The sequence below is a fragment of the Sebastes umbrosus genome, chromosome 18, assembly GCF_015220745.1.
Source record: "Sebastes umbrosus isolate fSebUmb1 chromosome 18, fSebUmb1.pri, whole genome shotgun sequence".
Classification (NCBI taxonomy): domain Eukaryota; kingdom Metazoa; phylum Chordata; class Actinopteri; order Perciformes; family Sebastidae; genus Sebastes; species Sebastes umbrosus.
In genome coordinates, this window is record NC_051286.1 from 26096942 (window position 1) to 26119575 (window position 22634).

The 22634-nt window shown below is 40.1% G+C and overlaps 1 protein-coding gene across 1 annotated transcript in view; it reads right to left on the bottom strand.

Annotated features, from left to right (window-relative positions):
* Nucleotides 1-22634, bottom strand: part of opn5 (opsin 5) — a 54250-nt gene that overhangs the window by 31140 nt on the left and 476 nt on the right. The window contains exon 2 of the mRNA XM_037751507.1: nucleotides 7661-7807. Coding sequence (XP_037607435.1) covers nucleotides 7661-7787 — 127 coding nt within the window. The 5' untranslated portion in view covers nucleotides 7788-7807. The remainder of the gene's footprint in view (nucleotides 1-7660; nucleotides 7808-22634) is intronic.

The following is a 22634-nucleotide window of genomic DNA, read 5'->3' on the forward strand; positions in this document are numbered from 1 at the left end:
CCCATTTACATTCACATATCTGGAGGTCAGAGGTCAAGGACAATGGTAATGCCAGTTTTCCCAGTTTGCCAGTATTGGAGCATTATTTCGCCTCCTTTGTGACAAGCTAGTATGACATGGTTGGTGCCATTGCATTCCTCAGGTTTTTGTAGTTTCATATGATGCCACTATCTTCACTCTGAGTCCCCTACGAGGTAAAAAATCGCAAGTTGAGTTACTGCGTTAAAGAAATTAGTGGCGTTAAAACAAATGCGTTAACTTTGACAGCCCAAACAAAAGTTGCACCACGTCCGATGGTGTGTGCTTTTTTGAAGTCACAGTCACCTTGATCTTTGACCACCAAAATCTAATCAGTTCATGCTTGAGTTCAAGTGGACGTTTTAAATTTGAAGAAATTCCCTCCGCGGGCGTTAACAAGATATTATGTTCACCAGAATGGTACGTACGCACAGACAACCCGAAAACACAAAATGCCTCTGGGCCACGGTTGTTGCAGAGGCATAAGAATAATCTTGGTTTCAGGCTTTAAGATTAAATTTTCACTCGTAAAACCCGCTGTCCTGTCTGCTGCTTCCTATTCACCCTATTTGACCTGCGTAAATAACGTTGTCAGTGCTGAATAAACCTGATTCATTCCAATTATCTATGCGGGCACTTGAAGTAAAATGGCAAATTAAATGAAGAAAACAGCACAATGGACGTACTGTACACCTCAATTTCCAAGTACTCATATGACGCACTAAGAAATAGTGGCTCTCCGCCAAGATTGGCTCTTTGGAACGTTCCCACATGGAACCATGTGGGAAGATGTATCTTAAAACTGTAAAACCACAAAGGGAAATTGAATTGACAGAAAAATTAATTGCATATCCTCCAAAACATTATCACGCTGCCCACTCTTCCTCTCTCCATCTCTCCTCTCCACAGATATTGTGTTTTAAAGAGGTTGAAGCTTGACACACATTAATGGGAACAACGGTGGTTATTATCAATCACTAACATCTGCTAAGCTGTGTGTCATACTGGCTTATTATCAGGAGGATGGGCGTCTGCTCGATTTGACTTATATTAGTAGTGTACATGCACTGGTGACTTTATTTTTGTTTTGTTTTTTTTGTTTATTTAGATTAAAAAAAATTTGTAACCCCTTTCTTTTTGGTCTCCCTCTCAAAACCATCCATAAACTTCAACTGGTCCAGAACTCTGCCGCTCGCATCATCACCAGAACCCCCTCCATTATTCACATCACACCTGTCCTTCAGCATCTTCACTGGCTCCCGGTTAAATACCGCATTGATTTCAAGATTCTGCTCCTCACCTTTAAGGCCATCCATAACCTCGCTCCCCAGTACCTCTCTGAACCTCTGCATATCAACACACCCATTCGCACTCTCAGGTCTTCTTCTTCCATCGACCTCGCTGCGCCGCCCGCCAGCTTGACCACCATGGGGTCTACAGAGCCTTTAGCCGCTCTGGCCCCCCCGCCTCTGGAACTCCCTCCCACCAGACAGCCGTAACATTGACTCACTCTCCACTTTCAAATCTTGTCTCAAAACACATCTCTTTAAACTGGCATATTCACTTTGGCCCTGTTCACACCTGGTATTAACATGCTTCCTTAGTTATCGGATCACAAGTGGACAGCTCTGAATACAGGTGTGAACACTCTCGAGACGCATTGAGATCGGATCTTTCAGACCACATTCAGAGGTGGTCTGGGCCACATATGACCACATTCTTTTAGCAGTGTGTACGCGAATGTGTCCTGGACCACATTAAGGACCGCCTACTCATCTGATGTCCAGCTTGGATCCGCGCGATCACCGCGTTCGTCATGTGAATAAACAGGCAGACACGCGCGCCTGTCAGCATGGAAACGACCTCTGTGCTCTACTGTATGCAGAATAGACAAGCAAAGTGCATTATTATCATACTGTCGGAGATGTGTCGGTGTTTTGGTTCTGCTGCTTTGCACGGAGCTGACACCCGTCCGTCTGCCTGTTCTCTGTCCTCCCAGGCTCCCTGGAGCGCTCTACCCCTACAGGCTGTTGTCTGGCAAAAGCAGCGGTACAATAACCTTTTATTTTGATGTTAATACAATGTACCAGAATTAACAAATATGTAGGATATTACTACTGACTCATGTAATATTACGTCACAACGTCTGCTGTATTAGCCGTGTGTTTACTACGTGTTTATTTGCATATAGAGTGGGGGAGTGAGATCCGATCACAAGTGGCCACTGAAGACGCATATGGAGACACATTTTAATGCCAGGTGTGAACAGACGTACTGAAAGCTGTCCACTTGTGATCCGATCACTGAGGACGCATGATAATACCAGGTGTGAACAGGGCCTTTGATCATTATCCATCTAGTCCCACGAATCCTCTGTACATAATGATTTTATAATGATTTTATACGCTGTCAATTTGTTTTGTTAATTTTATTATTTATTGTTACATTGTTATCCATTTTTTACTCTCACTTGTAAGGTGACCTTGAGTGTTTTGAAAGGCGCCAATAAACAAAATTGGTAATTATTATTATTATTATTATTATTTCTGAATTTGGTTGTGATTTCTGTATTCACAGTGTGTTTCTTTGTTTGGTTATGTTCTCGTAGTATATTCTTTTTAAATGCTGTTGCTAGTTTGTCCAATTGGTGAATATGTTTTCTCAAGTTATTTGTGTTTTGGTTCATGTTAGCGGAGTTAAAGCAACGGACATTGCCACTGTTGTAAATGTGTCAGCTGTGAGCCAGAGGTCTGCAGGAGTGCAAATCCCACGAGATCCACAGCAGATGCTATCAGCGCAGGTTACTGCCGTTATCAGCCACCACCACACACACACATTAACTGTAGCTCTTTCCTCCAACCATTATCAGACAGTAGAGAGCTGACAGAACATTAGTTGTAAACAGCTGCCTGCATTGGACGCTGATAAGAGCAGTGGAAATGACCCAAAACAGTAATGTTGTGGGCCAAAGCAACGAGTCAAAAGATGCTAGAACGCACTGTAGAGCTGAGGGGAACTGCCGAGTTGGTGATATTACCTATGTATCACAAGATTTCTATTTTTTTACGATTTTGAAATTGATTTTTTTAATGCCAGAATTGATATTCTTGCTCTATTTGGGTCTATGCAGAGGTAGAAGGAAGTTTCCGCTTTTATTGTTGTAGTCTGAGTAACCTGACGTCATATCCGTTCCGTATCCGTCAACAAAAACAAACCACAGCGAGCCGAAACGAGAAAGCAGAAAACGTTGGAGGGTCAGCGTGGATACGACCTGCTCCCTCACATGTTAAATCCAGCGTGGTAAACACTACACATCCAGTAAAGGATGGAAACACTTTGGGTTTCACACATTGACAGGAAAAGCAGAGCTAGACATCACGGCTAAAGCTGCATGCTAACTCTGTCACGGACAGGAAACGTTATCACATCGCGGTAACGTTGCGGTCGAGCCGGCCGTCGCTCTCGTCTCCGTGGTCAAATGGGCCGACGCTACGACTGTAGAGCACCCATATACTGACATTTATGTTAAATGCATTCAAACGGCCCCGATGGAGCTGACCATGGATGTAGAAAGAGAACGGAGCTGACTGGAGAGCTAGAGACCACCTTGGATAAGTTAGAGGAAGTATAAAGGTGTGACTATGTCCGGTTTTCAAAATAAGGTGTTAACAAAGGGAACTGTAAATACAAAACACATCTATGGAAATAAGATTGATTGGATTATATTCTGCAGAAGTGTAAAACATTACATGTCGCTTATAAATTAAAATGAAAATTCCACTAATTTGTGAGGGAAATGTCTTTATTCTTTGATTTTTGGGTTGCTGGGAAAAAAAATTAATAAATATTTCCTGACAATGACTGACATATTTGACTTCAGGACATCTCTGACTACATAAATGCTGAAAATCAAAATTTTTTACTGTATTCATTTAGATGTTTTCCAAAGTAAAAGTCCCTAGAAGAGTATGATTCTACTTTTTCCCCCATGGTCTAGTGTTAAAAAAGTGAACAAAAATTTCAATAAATTGTAATATGGAATCGCAATACTTAAAAATTGCAGTTAACGAATCGGGTAATAGGCGTATCGTCCCTGCCCTAATGGCAATGGTAGGATTGAGCTGACCTATTTACCCTCACAACCTCTCTAATCTTCTAGTCTTGCCGTTATATCGAGGCTTTATGTTCCCAGTGAATTCTTGCCTGTGTCTCCAGCCAGGGTTGCTAGGGTTTTACTAACATGTGTAGCTGCTATGGCTGTGTACTGATCATTAGGCCAGTATCCTGTTCTTTACTGCCACTTCATGTGACAGTGTGTGAGTGTGTGTGTGACATATGGAGCAAATTACACTTTTAAATGATGACATCGAGTTGTCATTTTTTTAAGCCGCCGGCATGAGACTCACTTTGGCGTTTCGAGTGTGTGTGGTGTCTGAGCATGAATGTGTGTGTGTATGGAGTGTGCGTTTTTGTAGCTGGAGGGAAGCAGGGAACAGGGAAAGAGCCTGGAGAGAGCAGAAGAAGTGAAGCTTAGTTTATACATGTCGCAAAAGGTGATGGAAGATGCCAGTCTCCACCTCACGAAAGACAGTCAAACTAGCCCCCACGCTGTTATGCTGGTACGTGGATACATGCACTATCTGCCTTTAAATGTGCACTATCTGCCTTTTAACATGCACTATCTGCAACCATCTTGGACTCTAACCACTGGCGCACTTTACACTTACTTTACACTATACATCCTATATACCACTTTATAGACAGCACACATGTACATATTACATTTATTTATTGCACATACTACATTTATTTATTGACGGACTGCACACACTATGTTCACCCATTCACTCTGTATCTTTTATATCTCTATTATTGTTTTTTATAATTTTTGTATACCTTTACCTCTCCTGTGTTTCACTCTGTTTGCTGATGTGTGCTGCTCTGACACCTGAATTTCCCTCCGGGGATTAATAAAGGTTCATCTTATCTTATCTCATCTTATCTTATCTTATTACGGTAAGAGCACTTAAAAACTGGCTTCAAAATAAAAGTGATATTCCAGTGAATGCGATCTGCAATTTAACATAAACTAAATAAGCCAATTATTCAATCTGTCTATAATAAATAAAGACATTAGGGTGATTCAAATATGTAATTGTGATTAATTTGTCAAGTGTTTAATACTCTTATCAACATGGGAGTGGACAAATATGCTGCTTTATGCAAATGTGTGTAATTATTTATTATTGGAGATCAATTAACAACACAAAACAATGACAGATATTGTCCAGAAACCCTCACAGGTACTGCATTTAGCATAAAAATAATATGCTCAAATCATAACATGGCAAACTGCAGCCCAACAAGCAACAACAGCTGTCAGTGTGTCAGTGTGCTGACTTGACTATGACTTGCCACAAACTGAATGTGACTATCATAAAGTGGGCATGTCTGTAAAGGGGAGACACATGGGTACTTATAGAACCCATTTTCATTCACATATCTGGAGGTCAGAGGTCAAGGGACTCCTTTGAAAATGGCAATGACAGTTTTTTCTCGCCAAAATTTAGCGCAAGTTTGGAGTGTTATTTAGCCTCCTTCCCGACATGCTAGTATGACATGGTTGGTACCGATGGATTCCTTTGGTTATTTTAGTTTCATATGATGCCAGCATCTTCACTCTAGCTTTAAAACTGAGCCCGCTACAACCTCAAAATTGCAAGTTGCGTCCATAACTTTGTCGTCAATTAGTTCCTAATGACTTCATATCTTTGTTTTCTGTTTAAATTAATGCTTTTTTAAAAAAGACCAATGTCTTTGGGTCCCAATCAAAAGAACCTAATTGCAGCCTATGCTGTTAAACTTAAATTAAATACAATAGACAGATCAAATGTTTGCCATGTATCCTAATTTAAAGTACCACACATGATCATTTGGGTATAGGAGCACTGTGTCAATCATTGTGAAGGAGACAGACACAGATTTCCTCGTGTGCTCTGTCTATTTTCGTTTTACACAGTATGCAAATTAATTTGAACTTCCCTAAAATAATATTAATATTTTTTATCTACATAATAATAATATAATATAATATATAAACTAATAATGTTTTGAGAAGAAAAAAGTTAACATTTTGCTATGATGGTTGTTTTCTTACAGTGGTTTATTTTGGGGTCCCCATGTATGGAGGACTGAACCTGCCAAAATCAAAAATAAATACATGACTCGATAAATAAATAAATATGGCATTAAATTAACCAAAAATAATGTAAAAAATAGATAAAATGTGACAGAAATGTATATTTCTGTTTTAATTTGCTTCTTTATTTATTTATCTTTGTTTATCATCCCCTATCTATCTAATCTTCTATTAAATTTCCCCGGGAGACCGGTGTTCGTGTCCCAAGTGAAACCACAAGTTAAAGTCGATTTACTTTGTCACGTAACTTCCGTACTTAAGTTACGGCACTCCCGTTGTTATTTTAACCCAAACTGCAATCCTAAACCTAACTAAATAGTTTTATTTGTAGTGTAGAGCGCCTTGAGTGGTCAGAAGACTAGAAAAGCGCTATATAAATGCAAGTCCATTTACCATTTACCATTAAAAAAAAAGACTGGAGCAGAAATTGACATGCGCTTCATGTTTTGCTGGACATTCAGTGGGGAAAACGCCTGAAAAATATGTTGTTGAAAGTCAGGCTGAGCGTCATGAAAAAAAAACCTGGGAAATTTGTGTCTATGTACGCGAAACAGATTAAATTTCACGACTACTACTAACTGCTGTGAGACTATGTTGTGCATTGCAACCGTAAAAGCTGTCAGATGATGGACACTCTAACCTAAATTAATATAAATCAGTTTGATTTTTGATAAAAATATGTGAATATGCTTTAGATTTTGCCTGTTTTCCTGTTAAAAAATGCTCTTATCTTTGACTTCCATACTCTGGAATTTGTTTTACTTGAGACATCTGCCAGGCTCTGTTTAGCTAATTATGCTAAGTTTGTCGGTAAGTGAAAATTAACCAGTTCCCAACTGACTCTTCTTTACCCATATAATTGGCTTATTATACATGGTATCCCTTATACATGTTCTTTTAACCACCCGTCTCCCATATTTGACCCCTTACTGTATGCAGCCTTTAGCTCTTTATCTATTTATTATGCCTCCATCTGAACATTATGTGCCACAGGACACACTGCATTATGCTTAATCTCATACATCACACGTACAAGGTGTCGCAGGATTTCCTGTTTTCTCTAGAAACCATTGTATGCTTCCTTCACGGCGAGCCAAAGTAAACCCAGACCTTACAAACTGCTTCCTGTGTGTCCAGCACACCTAACGTCTCCAGAGTTCAACCGACAAACATGACAAATGACACATTGAACTTCCCAATATGCCTGATCAAATTGTAAATTTTTTCTGATATCAGTGCACAAGAGTCACTTCAAAACATTTATTGCACGCTGCAGACCATTATCATCTTTCTCTTTGCCCTCGCAGGGAGATCGCATTATTACGTTCTAACACATTAGCATTAAAGCCTGATTGCGGACAACACTCGACGTCACCGTCTGGCGAAAAGATGTGAAATGAAAACATTTACGAAGAGAAGGCAATCCCTGCAATCAAGACTAACCTATGATGCAGATGTAACAAGCCGCGACGATGTCCGCCTCTCTGGAGAGCCTCGAGGCGAAGGGGTCGTCGCGGAGGAGGTAATGGGGGACGTACAAAGGGTGCGGCCACGTCTCGTTCTCCATCATTGCCGTCAGTAGGGAATGTCCTGTAAAGTGGAGGGAAAAAGGCTTGAAGGACAATGAAAAGGCTTCCTCAAATTGAAAACAGCTCTCTCACACACGCACACAGGCATCAGGTAAACAGGACACGTTACTGTAACTAATACATGCTGTTTATGAAATGCAAAAGACATACATGCAAACGTTGAATAATTCACGACAACCTGCCGGTGGTCAGACTTTTTTTCCACCGTAGTGTCCCAATTGGGGGCGCTGACTCATGTGGGGCTGGTTATGTTGCGTGTGCACGCGCACACGCTCAACAGAATGGCATTAATTTACCATTTCTGGCTCCACTACCCGTATCTGCTTTACTAATATTGCAGTATTTTACGGTTTCGTACATTCCTGTGTTTAATATTTGTATTCAAAAGATAAATAGACCCACCAGTTACAACACAACTAGGTGGCACCAAGAAGCTTCCATACTTTATTCTTTAAGTCCTCATAAAGAAATTGCACCTCCAAAAGTAGGCTACGTACAAAAAAAAAACAATGAACATTCAAAAATACAGCCACAATATTAGGTACCAACAAAATTACCAATAAACACACTGACACACTGACAGCTGTTGTTGCCTGTTGGGCTGCAGTTTGCCATGTTATGATTTGAGCATATTGTTTTATGCTAAATGCAGTACCTGTGAGGGTTTCTGGACAATATCTGTCATTGTTTTGTGTTGTTAATTGATTTACAATAATAAATATATACATACGTTTGCATAAGGCAGCATATTTGTCCACTCCCATGTTGATAAGAGTATTAAATACTTGACAAATCTCCCTTTAGGTACATTTTGAACAGATAAAAAATGTGTTGTTAATTTGCAAATAAACACGGTTAACTATGAAAAATCATGCGATTAATCACGATTAAATATTTTAATTGATTGACAGCCCTAATAAAGACACCTTACGTCTAACAGGCATATAACCAATCATAGTTTAGGATAACGAGGTGGCCAATCAGATTTCAAAGTGGGGCCCGTGCTACTGGTTTCTGTCGAAAGTTCTGGTCATGCCGTAAGTATTTATTTTTCTGATAAGTTTGTTTTTAATTAGTAATTTGATTTGAATGATCATAGGTATTTTTCACACAAGGTATTTATGTATATAAATAAATTATTACATTTAAAAATAAATATAAAATTTAAAAAAAATTAAAAACTGGAAAAAAAATAAATTTTAAAAGTATTAAAAAATAAATATATTAATAAATAAAAGGGATTTTTATCAATTAATTAATGGCTACATTTATTTTTATTATTATTTTGCTAAATTTGATATTTATTTTTTTATTGAGTCATTTATTTATTTATTCATTTATTATTTTGATTTTGTCAGGTCCTGTCCTCCATACCATCATGGGGAAAAGTAGCTCACTAAATGATTAATGTGGTATGTTTTGTTTAAGGGTACAGTTTAGCCACTTGGGTACATAATTGTACTTTTGAAGATATAAATAGTATGGATACAAAAACCTAGTTTGCATTAAGGTACTCTTGAGTGTACTACCCCTATGACAATTTTTTGTAAAAGGTACTTTTCTTGGAGTCATAATATGTATGCATACTACTTCTACATAATAACGCAAATTCGTTTTAACGCCACTATTTCTTTTAACAAATTAACGCAACTTGCGATTTTTAATTAACCTCTTAAAAGTCCAATGGGCCGCCAATTTTCCAGCGGGCTAAGTTTTAAAACTAGAGTGAAGATACAGTACTGATCATATGAAGCTTAAAAAAACTTTCCAAAATTACGCTATATTTTGGCGTGGAAAAACTGGCATGGCCATTTTCAAAGGGGTTCCTTGACCTCTGACCTCAAGATATGTGAATGAAAATGAGTTCTATGGATACCCACAAGTCTCAAGAATAACATATAGAATCACAATGGTTCTATCCAATGAATGGCATATCTGTGCTCTCCAACATCTCGGCACTCTCACCAATTAAAGAAAAATCCAATTCAGTCAAGAACACTGTCCTCCAAGTCTACAGTGCTATTGTGGCAAATTGACCTTGGTTCAGCAGCTCGGTTCAAAGCACTCACAGTGGTAATGAAGTGAAGGGAGCCAAGGCACGACAACATGTCCAGCTTTATCTCTACAAATACGACAACACATTACATGATGAAATATTATTGAAATTCCTGATGCATTATAGAAATAGTGATAAAGTTAATTAATAGTAGAGGAATCAGCTTGCATTGCAATGAAGCTGTGACAGCAGCAACAGGACCAAATAACAGCCATTAGATGCGCGGAGCCATAGGCTGAAACATATTGCTCTACGATGTGAAATGTGTGTGTGGGTGGTATTTAATCCTCTTATCAACATGGGAGTGGACAAATATGCTGCTTTATGCAAATGTATGGATATATTTATAATTGTAAATCAATTAACAACACAAAACAATGACAGATATTGTCCAGAAACCCTCACAGGTACTGCATTTAGCATACAAAATATGCTCAGATCATAACATGGCAAACTGCAGCCCAACAGGCAACAACAGCTGTCAGTGTGTAAGTGTGCTGACTTGACTATGACTTGCCCCAAACTGCATGTGATTATCATAAAGTGGGCATGTCTGTAAAGTAGGGGTGGGGAAAAAATCGATTCACCTATGTATGTGTCGCAACTTTTTTTTTAAATTGATTTTTTAATGCCAGAATCGATATATTTGCTTCATTTGAGTCTGAGCTTGTCTTATAAGAATGTTAGCTTGCCTTAGGCTAAAGTGCGCTTGTGAGGCAGAAAACACATCCCAAATAAATGCTACAATGTAGTGAAAGAAAAGGCTACGTGGGTTGCTTTTAAAATTATTTGAATTACGTGCTAGTTTGAATTCATTTGCATTTTTTTTTTTTTTTTAAATAACAGCCTTGATACACACACAAGCCATGACGTGTGAAAGACTGCGCTGGTTCTGCTAGTCAAGATTCACTAGCTGAACCTCCCTCGGTGACGTAAAAAGAGATGGAAAGTCATAACTGTCAATAAATAAAGAAGTCTTTAACCGAGACTTATAAAATACTTGGTGCAACATATCCAAGCGCAATATGATGAATATGATCAACTTGGTGTGCACAAAGCAAACGTACTGTACAGAGCATTATTAGATATTAGATGATTCTACAAAACCCCAAATTAAATCAAATGAAAACAGTTTTGATGCAATCTCCAGTTTCTGGTATGAAAGCCATACTGACCATAACCTGATATTTTCAGGTGGAATTTCATTCATTCATTCATTTCATTCTCACTGTGCAATATCATTTTCCACTTGTGCAATTTTGTTAATAGTCTGTTTATTGTCAATACTGTACATACTGCTCCTATTTTTATACTTCCTTCTATTTAAATGGTTCGTATTTTGTTACACTTTGTTTAGCTCTTTTTTACTGTTAGCTGATGCGTCTTGTTTTTTGCACTATCCCCTTTGCTGCTGTACACTACATATCTACCCACTGCGGGACTAGTAAAGGAATATCTTATCTTATCTTATACGCACTACACACCCTGCCCCCACCCTGACCTCCACATCCTTTATGTACACTACATGAAGGACGCACTTCCTCCTGTGTCCGCATTTAACGTCAGCACTTAAATCATGTGCTGTGTGACAGTGCAGACTTCCTATGAAGACTGGGCTGTCACAACAGCACAGGCGTTAGCACTCTTATACTGACTGGTGCAGATGGAACAACCCTTTCCTTCCTTTATGTACGTATGTACAGGATAGAACTGTACCGTAGACATGATATATTATAATATCCTACATATGTAGTATGTAACTTTTAACTTAAATTAGGAGCTTAACTGAATTTCCACTAAAGTATATAATCTGAGTTTTGATTCACTCAAATTATTGTCTCAACTCAATCAACCCGATCTCATGGGAAGGCGTATAAATAGCACAACATTACAAGGACATTCCACGTGTCTTGGGGACACATTTGAGGCTTTTCCTGTGTCACTGTCACTTTTCCTGACTATGGTAACATCTGCAGTTAACTTTAGACTACAAAACCAGTCATTTAGGTTTAGGCAACAAAAAATCACTTAATCAGGTTTAGGAAAAACATCATGGTTGGGCTTAAAATAAGTACATAAACTAAGTAAAATATGTACATAAACAGCGTATCATAAGTACGGAAAACACGTCACAAACGTCACTAAAAATCATGAGACAAACATCACTAATGTAATTTACAAAATAAAACACCGGTCTCCTGATTGAAAGTCCGTTGTTTGTAAACCACTCAGTTAGGTTAGGATTAAAGTAAGCATGTAAACTGAGTAAAATACGTACGGAAACAACTTAACATAATTACGAAAAACACGATACAAACGTCACTAAAAAACATGAGAAAAATGTCACTATCATAACTTACAAAACAAAACACTGGTCTCGAACATCGATCTCCTGTTTGAAAGTCCAGTGTTTTCAAACCATTTAGTTAGGTTTAGGAAAAACATCATGGTTGGGATTAAAATACTTACGGAAACAACGTAACATAAGTACGGAAAACACGTCACAAACATCACTAAAAAACACGAGACAAACATCACTAGTGTAATTTACAAAATAAAACACCAGTCTCAAACACCGGTCTACTCATTGAAAATCAGGTGTTTACAATCCACTCAGTTAGGTTTAGGAAAAACATCATGATTTGACTTAAAATAAGTGCCTAAACTAAGCGAAATATGTACCAAAACAGCGTAACATGAGTACAGAAAACACGTCACAAACGTCACTAAAAAACATGACAAACGTCCCTAACGTCACTTACAAAACAAAACACCAGTCTCGAACACAGATCTCCTGATTGAATGTCTGGTGTTTGTTGGAAAAAACATCATGGTTGGGCTTAAAAGAAGTACGGAAACTAAGTCAAATATGTACAGAAGCAACATAAAATAAGTATGGAAAACTTGTCACTACCGTCACTAAAAAACACGTCACAAACGTTACCTACTAAACAAAACACTTGTCTCCAACACCAGGCTCCTGATTGGAAATCCGGTGGTTTGTTGGACCACCTCACCGCTCCCACCCGCCATAAGTGATCTTTCTTTCTTTTTTACTTCTACATCACTAACTCCAAGCATAACATCTTTTATGCAGATGTGTTTACATTGCAGTCAGTACAGGCACAGACATGGTGTACAAATGACACGCCGAAAGGATGAAAGGTATTCTTATTGCACGATTAAACGCCTGTCATTCATGTGCCTTCACGGGCGTACGGGCTGCAATTATATTGAAAGGTGGCAATTCAAGGCTTCTATTTGCAGAACAAGATGTTTAGAAATTAGCATCCCTACTGGCAACTTCACATTATTTAACAGTATCTCAAAGCGATTCATCTTATTAATAAGTAAGGCCCCTTACAGTATAAATGTGGAGAATTATAAGTAATAACATTAATAACACTAATTAACAGCCTACTTCACAGATTCCACAGTCTCTATTTACTGCCTCTGCAACACGAATCACCAGATGTCCTCAGGGCTGGAGGTGAATTCTCATTATGTCAATGAAGCTTTGCAAGCGAAAGCGCAGGGGTATTATTTGTGAGAAAAAATGTCTCACTCATGCTGCTCAGGGTTAGACGTCAAATAAACACTTAAAGAACACAGCACAGGAGGTTATTATGTGACTGTGTTGTACAACAAGCTAAGATTCACCTCTTTTCCACCGGGGACGTGGCTGCTTGTTGGCTATTAGTAATGGGGTATGTCAGTGACTGATGCCCAACTGCTTTTTATTCTATTGACTTTTAAGCCTTATGGAGAAGAATTACACCTCAAAACTAAGAAGTAAGTTCTCATCATGTGTTTGTGTTCTTTTTAACAAAGTTTTGTAAGTCTTAAAAACGTTTTTAAATATGGATGCATTTTGACCATCTTAAAGTTGCATTAATTGTTGTTGTTTTTTGGTCAAACAAGCATATTATGATGTTATTATAGCTACAATTTTAGTAAACAACTGCTTATTTATAGGGATGCATTGGGTCCGATACTGTGTTCATGTACTCGTACTCGCAAAACGGCTCCGATACAACGGCACTGATACCACTTTACGGCAGCGTTGACGTTAACCTCTCGTGACCATCTTTCGGGTCCTATCGCACGCGCTCACGCTCCACCTCCCCGACGGTGTGGGCGAGACGGGCCGGTGGTGCGCCCGACAGCGCGGGGCAGGGATCCCAACTCAGCCGGCGCGCCCCAGCCCTCACTTTTATTGCACCACAGGGTTTTGCTTGCACCCTCTGACTCGCGCGTGCGTTAGACTCCCTGGTCCGTGTTTCAAGACAGGTCGGGTGGGTTGCAGACATCGCCGCAGACCCCTGGTGCCTTTTACGTGGGCCGAGCCCACGTAAAAGGCACCAGGGGGGCACGACTTGGGGGCACGACGCTGTTGGGGCGCACTGAGGACAGTCCACCCCGGTGACACTTTGGCCACGGCCCCGGGAAGGACCTTCGCCCCGAGACTTTCCAATCCGACCTAGAGCCGGTCGCGGTGCACCGCCTCGTATGCGGGACTCCCCAGCCTGCCGTGTGTCGCTCACACTGGGACTTATACCAATCTTGTGACATGACACTAGATTATCTGGAAGTTATTGTTGTGTAGCTTACATGTTTGTCTTTTTGTGGTCTTAAAGCTGCATTAGAGTTTTTGGGTGATTACTATTTTCTGAAGTTTCTGACATTATTCTGACGTTATTATTTAGCTGGCTGTTAACGAGGGTCTTCTGGCACAGAGAAGTACTCGTATCGGTACTCGGTATCGGTGAGTACCCAATTGTAAGTACTTGTACTTGTACTCGGTCTGAAAAAATCGGTGGTATCGGTGCATCTCTACTTATTTATACACAAAGCATGTACAAAGCAACAATATCATTCATTTGGAGTTGTGTTTCTGGTAGGGCTGTCAATGATTAAAATATTTAATCGCGATTAATCGCAAATTAATGACACATTTTATCTATTCAAAATGTACGTTAAAGGGAGATTTGTCAAGTATTTAATACTGTGATTATCATAAAGTGGGCATGTCTGTAAAGGGGAGACTCGTGGGTACCCATAGAACCCATTTACATTCACATATCTTGAGATCAGAGGTTAAGGGACCCCTTTGAAAATGGCCATGACAGTTTTTCCTCCATTCCTACCAATGGATTCCTCAGGTTTTCTAGTTTCATATGATACCAGTATCTTCACTCTAGCTTTAAAACTGAGCCCGCTACAACCTAAAAATTGCAAGTTGCTTTACAGAAATTAGTGGCGTTAAAACAAATTTGCGTTATCATACCGTTAACTTTGACAGTCCTGCTTATTAATTATTATTTTTATTTAGAATCCGGGTATGGGGCCAAAATATTGCAGTGCATCAAGCTCAATTACACATTGTTCTCACTGCATTTCATCTAGGGATCAATTAATCCAATGAAACACCCAAGACCAAATCACGAAAAACAACAACAGATGGGTAGATTATAGCCTACGAGGCTTTTCATCTACCAAAAGGCTTTGCTTCAGAAGGCAGTGTTGTTACACAGAGAGGAAATTATATTATTGCCCGTTAATTATCCGGGAAAGGTCACTCCGAAGGAAAGACATCATGTCATCGGAAGAAATAAAAGAGTCTCTGTAGCTCAGAATTCTAAGGATTTAATGAGTCTTTTTGGGAGGACCTGTTGATACCATGACGATCTAATGCCCAGTGAGACACCCTTTGGTTGGCAAAGAGGGCTTGAACCCCGTCAACATCTGACAGCTCGGAGCAAAATCACACGCACTCAGCGCTGCCTACAGCACTCATCAAACATCTAAAGGGAACGAGTTCTCTGGTTTCGGCATACACAGATGTGACCTAGAATACAGAACATCAAAGTGTATATATCCAATATGTTTCTGGCGAGAGCTGAAGTGAGCGAAGCAGCACTGGACACAGTTAAAACGGGCTATAGGTGTATTACTGTTAATACTAGGGATGCACCGATACTACTTTTTTCAGACTAAGTACAAGTACAAGTACTTACATTTGGGTACTCGCCGATACCGAGTACCGATACGAGTACTTCTCTGTGCCAAAAGACCCTCGTTAACAGCCAGCTGGAGGGTGTGAGCGACACACGGCAGGCTGGGGAGTCCCACATAGGAGGCGGTGCGCCACGACCGGCTCTAGGTCGGCTTTGAAAGGCTCGGGGAGAAGGGGCTTCCCGGGGACGTGGCCAAAGCGTCACCAGGGCGGACTGTCCTTAGTTCGCCCCAACCGCGTCGACATGCCCCCAGGGCGGGGCTCTGCCCACGTAAAAGGCGGCAGTCATCTGCGGCGATGTCGGCGACCCACCCGACCCATCTTGAAACACGGACCAAGGAGTCTAATGCACGTGCGAGTCAGAGAGTGCAGGCAAAACCCCGTGGCGCAATGAAAGTGAGGGCCGGCGTGCACCGGCTGAGGTGGGATCGGGTCGGGCGCACCACCAGCAGTCTGGCCCGCACCGTCGGGGAGGTGGAGCGTGAGGACCTGAAAGATGGTGACGAGAGGTTAACTTCACGCTGCCGTAAAGTGGTATCAGTGCCGTTGTATCGGAGCCGTTTTGTGAGTACGAGTACATGAGCACAGTATCGGAGCCGATACCCGATACTGGTATCGGTATCAGTGCATCCCTAGTACTCTGTACAAAAAGATGCATTTCCTGTTGTTGTACTTTGTAAATTGTTGTATTTTTGTAAAAGCTCATTAGAGTAAAGTTCTTGCTGAGGTAACGTCACCATCACTCTCGTGATTATTTCACGCAGTTTGACTAGTGTGGACGAACTGTGAATGTATTCATTGGCAAATACAGTAGGTGATAAAATAATGACGAAAAGCATAAAGGTGGTGCTAAATTGCTAATTTTCGAAAGGTGAGATTAACAACAATGAAGGAGATTATAACACCTCAGCTGGAAGCTTACACAAGTGAGGAAGAAAAGGGAAAATGAGTAGTCCTTATTCAACTGCTGGAGACCAGATAAGTGATTTTTGTGGGCGGAAGGTCAGTGATTAGAGTGATTAGAGTCCTCAGTTGACACCGATGAGTTGCTGAACGTGTCACCTTTAACTACTGGCTCACGTCATCCCTCCCTCTCTCCGTCTCTGTGTTATCAGGAAAATAATGTGATTATTTAGCCTTACAACCTTTACTAGTCTCTATAAATCTGATATTCTGTGCTTCTTATTGCCAATAAATCTCAAGTATTGTCTTTGTATTCAAAAGCCTGATATATCGTATCCCTCGGAGCTCCAAATTTGCCCAAAAAACGATTACATGTGTATTTATTAGCAGGTGAAAATAGTGCCCAACAAATGCTCTATTTATTGCAAATGATTGCTAAAAACTTCCGTGCCCAGCTGAATTAGGAAATTACTGAGCCCTTTTAACGAAGGAAAGTCAGCTGATTTTAAAGATGTACAAACTGGACAAGAACTGGACAAATACCCTATTTATTGCCTTTGATATTTTCATGGGATTTGTTTACAACAACAAAAGATTGTCTGTAGTAGGGCTGTCAATCGATTAAAACATTTAATCACGATTAATCGCTCCATCTAGGAATGAACACGGCAGCAACAACGTCAGCGATGACAGCGGGAGAATCTCAACACTGATCCATCCATCCATCTACAACCCCTTATCCGGGGTCAGGTCGTGGGGTCAACGCTGATAGACTTTGATAATACTTTTAACCTTGCATGCTGTATGTCATGCTAATTCCTTTTCACCTTGTATAAAATGTATAATATCCTGACTAGTAAATGTTACCACTTACTGTTACTGAATGTGTTTTGCTTCATTATCAATCAAACATTAAGATATAAGTGGAAAAAAAAACTGTTCTTGCAACTTCATTTACAACATTTCTTGACTTTTTTATATGCATAGCTTTACAATGTCCTCATATGCTACTCCCAGTGGTGTAGCGGAGGGTGTAGTGGAGGGTGTACGTGGGTATACAGAGTATACCCCCTTCTTTTTCTGGCAGTAATATACTTATCCACTAGTTAGCCAAAAAGCCATTGGAATATATAGGAGAGTTTACCCACCTCCTCCTCTGTAACCTGCCCATCTCCACCCAGTAGTTCACCCACCTTATCGACGACCACACTGTCTACTGCAGCACATTGAGAAAGACTTACTGGATTTAACATTATAGACATGACCTCTGACTATTTGTGTAACAATTTAGCCACAAATTCCCATACTGACCATTAGGGATGCACCGATACCAGTATCGAGTATTGGGTCCGATACTGTGCTCATGTATTCGTACTCGCAAAACGGCTCCGATAAAACGGCATCACTTTTTTACCACTTTACGACGGCGCGTCGTTAACCTCTCGTCACCATCTTTCCGGTCCTCAGGCTTGAACCGGTCGTGGCGCACCGCCTCGTATGCGGGACTCCCCAGCCTGCCGTGTGTCGCTCACACCATCCAGCTGGCTGTTAACGAGGATCTTTTGGCACAGAGAAGTACTCGGATCGGTACTCGGTATCGGCGAGTACTTGTACTCGGTCTGAAAAAAAAGTGGTATCGGTCCATCCCTACTGACCATATGGTCCAGCCATATACTCGGTTTTGTTTACCGAGGCTTGTTTGACCATTAAAGCGTGTAAACATGTTATAGCAGAAACCCACAATACAAGTATGACCATGAAAATGAGCATGAAATGTCACCCTTTCATTTATGACAAGGGAACTTTCAAGGAAAACAAACATTCTTTGTCGCAGTGAAATGAAGCGGTGCTGCTGTGATTTTATCTGAATGTTATAATGATGATAATCTCATCCAACAGTTTGCCAAAAGCAAAAAAACACCTTTTAACAGCGCGATGACCTGCTTTGGTCATTATGTCCAACAGCGTAAGACTGACGCACGCGGTCTCTTCAGAGGTCAAGCTTATTTGCATACGACCATATGACAACAGTTTTCAGGTACGTCCAAACTTTCCTCATACAAAATGTAACGATCGCAACGTGCTCTCCTTTTTAAATAAGACATGACACGGGTCAGAATTAGACAGTGTCACTCTCCATCTCGTCAGGAAATCTACCTTAGAGGTTAAGTGATGAAACACGATGATGAATTGATGTGCTGTTACGCGCTGGTTGGAAAGTGCATTGACTCAAGCACTAAAAAGGTTGCGGTACTTGATTTTTTACTTGTGCATTTCTGTTGCAATACTTCTGGCTATTACTGTGTTTTTTAATCCACTACATTTGTCTGACAGCTGTAGTTTCTGATCCGCTTCTGAAATAAAACCTATTAAAGTGAAAAAATAAAAAAAGTGGAAGTTAAATATTTAAGTTTAATTTTTCCTAATTCTTGCGCAGCAGGCACCCGCCTCGTTTTTTCTTCTTTCGAGTTACAGACTCTTCTTTCCAGAGCATTTTTAAACATATCGATTTAGAATAAAACCCTAGTTGAATAAAATGTTTTTACTGCACAGACATATTTTTTTACACTTGTTTTAGGAAATGAATGTAATTCTACACAGAAATGTCGTCGTGAGATTAGGGGTTTGCAATTTAATTTCTCCACCTCGACCAACTATGACAGCAAAAGGCAGCTACTTAATGATTAATGCATCAGTTACTTCTTCTCAATGTACCTTAAAGGGAGATTTGTCAAGTATTTAATACTCTTATCAACATGGGAGTGGGCAAATATGCTGCTTTATGCAAATGTATGTATATATTTATTATTGGAAATCAATTAACAACACAAAACAATGACAAATATTGTCCAGAAACCCTCACAAGTACTGCATTTAGCATAAAACAATATGCTCAAATCATAACATGGCAAACTGCACCAGAGACACAGTGGAGAGAAAAAAAAAACGCTCAACAGTATGTTGCTATAAACCTGAGGAATTTTACCCTGATGCAACACTGTGAACAACAAATCTGTGTTGAAATCAGCAGGAGGAGAGTTAGTGACATTAGCTGTTAGCAGCCGGTGGGCAGCACAGTCCCGACTGGATAAATAGCGGAGATACGAACGTTAACGGAGGTGCCATTGAGTTATTATTATGAGAACGAAGGTAAATTACAACGTTATCATGATGCGTTCAAATGTAATCTCGTAAAATTAAGTGTTTGGCGAGAAACTTGAATAAATCCAGTTGTTTGTAGGAGATGTTTTCATATCAATATAAAATAGATATTAAAGAGAGAATTATGACCTGCTTAACTTCATATCAACTTACCAAGATTTTTTTTAATCAAAGCAAATACTTAAATTATCATAATCACTTAAATTGTGTTTTTATGCAAATAACCACTATAGATGACAATGACAAAGTACAGTACAGTACTGTGTACAGTACCCTCCCCCAGAAGCTACGGTGTAATTCTGACACTGTAATTTACCGTGTATATAATGTTTTTGATGTTAAATATATCGAACATTGAATAACATCAGATTTAAAATGTTATTCCTTCATTTAACACAGAGATTTCAAAAGTGGCAGATACAATTTCTGAGTGGCCGACAAAAAAAACAATACTTGTCTGCCATAGTGGCACGAAGTGAAAAAATTCATTCATTTCAGACCCTGGTTTCAGGAATCAATGATATGATAGAGACTGAGACACATCTCTAACCACAAAGCACAGAAGTTAAAATAAATACAGATGATGTACCCCAGATCGACCACCCAGCTTTAGCAGCTTAACAACAGAATTTGCGGTGTTTAATCACCTTGACAGCTCACGTCTTTTTCCTCATTTTATGAAAATTGCTTATAAACATCTTTTTGAACAAATGACTTGAATTGATTTAGAGTCCGCTACAGAAAACGAGGCATCGATTCTGCTTGTTCTGTCAGAGACAGCAGCTGTCAGACATAGTTAGACATAATGGATGTTCATTTACAAGCTTTTATCTCCTCCAGACTCCATTGTTGCAATGCACTTTACCTCAGGTATCAGCGGTATCTGAGGATCTCAGGCAGCCAAACTCAGCATCTTCCATTTAAATCTCTTCTGAAGACTCACTTTGATCTTTTATCTGAACTGATGGTATTTTGTTGTAGCTATATATATGATTTTATCATGCTCATTTTCACTAGAACATGTTTACATGCTTTAATGTTAAAAAAAACACATTATTTTTCTCGTACTGTCTGTCTGAATATACCTGTATTTACCCTCTGTCTGAAACGCTCCGTTTTAGCGCATTTCAACGGAATTGCAATGGAATTGCGTTGCTAGGAAACAGTTTGGGTCCATGTTTACTTCCTGTCAGCTGATGTCATTCACATACACTGCAACAGGAAATAAACTGGGACACATTTAGAATTTTTTACGTTTATAACTGTGAAATTGGTCTAAATATTGTAGATTTGTGACATCACAAATGGACAGAAATCCTAACGGCTTGTTTCAAACGCAGTTTCTGAATAAGGGCTGTGTGTATTTCTCCGTGGATTGAGTGTTTTGATACTTTCACAGTATTTATATAGAATTTAAACCTGCTTTATAATATAAAAAGAAAGGGTCAGACCTGAGGCTCATTGATGCACGTGGGGAGCGAAGGCTGGCCCCTGTTGTCTGATCCAACAGAAGAGCTACTGGAGCTCAAACTGCTGAAAAAGTTAATGCTGGTTCCGATAGAAAGGTGTCAGAACACACAGTCAGTGCATCGCAGTTTGTTGCGTATGGAGCTGCGTAGGCACAGACCGGTCAGGGTTACCCGTGCTGACCCGTGTCCCCCTCCAAAAGCGCCTACAACGGGCACGTGAGCGTCAGAACTGGACCACAGAGCAATGGAAGAAGGTGGCCCGGTCTGATGAATCAAGTTTTCTTTTACATCATGTGGATGGCATCGAGTTGGAGGTGTTGACTGGGCCTCCAAATTCTCCAGATCTCAATCCAATGGAGCGTCTGTGGGATGTGCTGGACAAACAGGTCCGATCCACGGAGGCCCCACCTCGCAACTTACAAACTTACAGGACTTAAAGGATCTGCTACTGACGGCTTGGTGCCAGATACCACAGCAGACTTTCAGAGGTCTAGTGGAGTCCATGCCTCGACGGGTCAGGGCTGTTTTGGCGGCAACAGGGGGACCTACTGAATATTAGGCAGGTGGTCATAATGTTAAGGTTGATCGGTGTATGCTATACAGGGATTTTATTGTCGTTATTGTTAATATTTTCTAACATAAAGCAACGTGCTTTATAACCTGTGCATCAAAATGTGAATAAATTATTTTCTCCTGAAAAAAAAATACATATTGTATTTCTTATTTCAGCCCTTAACTGAGTCTGCAGATCTCCCGTCATTAGAGTGCCTTTTTGTACCGGAGAGGTGAGCTCACATATTCATCTGATAAAACAAAAAAAAAGCTTTTGCGGCTAATCGAGCCTGTCTGTGTACATCAACATGTACATCAACATGTACATCACACCGGAGCTCTTTCCATCACGGTTTAGGCGACTGAACAAAGAGAAGACAACACTGTAAAGAATAAATCTAACGGAAACTGGTAAAGTGGGGAAAGTGAGACTCCTGGCTGTCTCTCTGGAGCTCTCGGTCTTCTCACTCGTTAATCAACAGTTGGTTTATTTTAGCCTCGCAGAGAAAACAGTCTCACTCTTAATGAAGTCATGAGAATGTCATTTACTGAACCGGGAGGTCATTCAGTCATTCACATGAGACATGAAGGACAATATAGCAGGAGTTCCTCTGGACTCTCCTCATTAAAACAACCCAATCCTCCAGTGGTTCCAGAGGTTTGGTTCCTG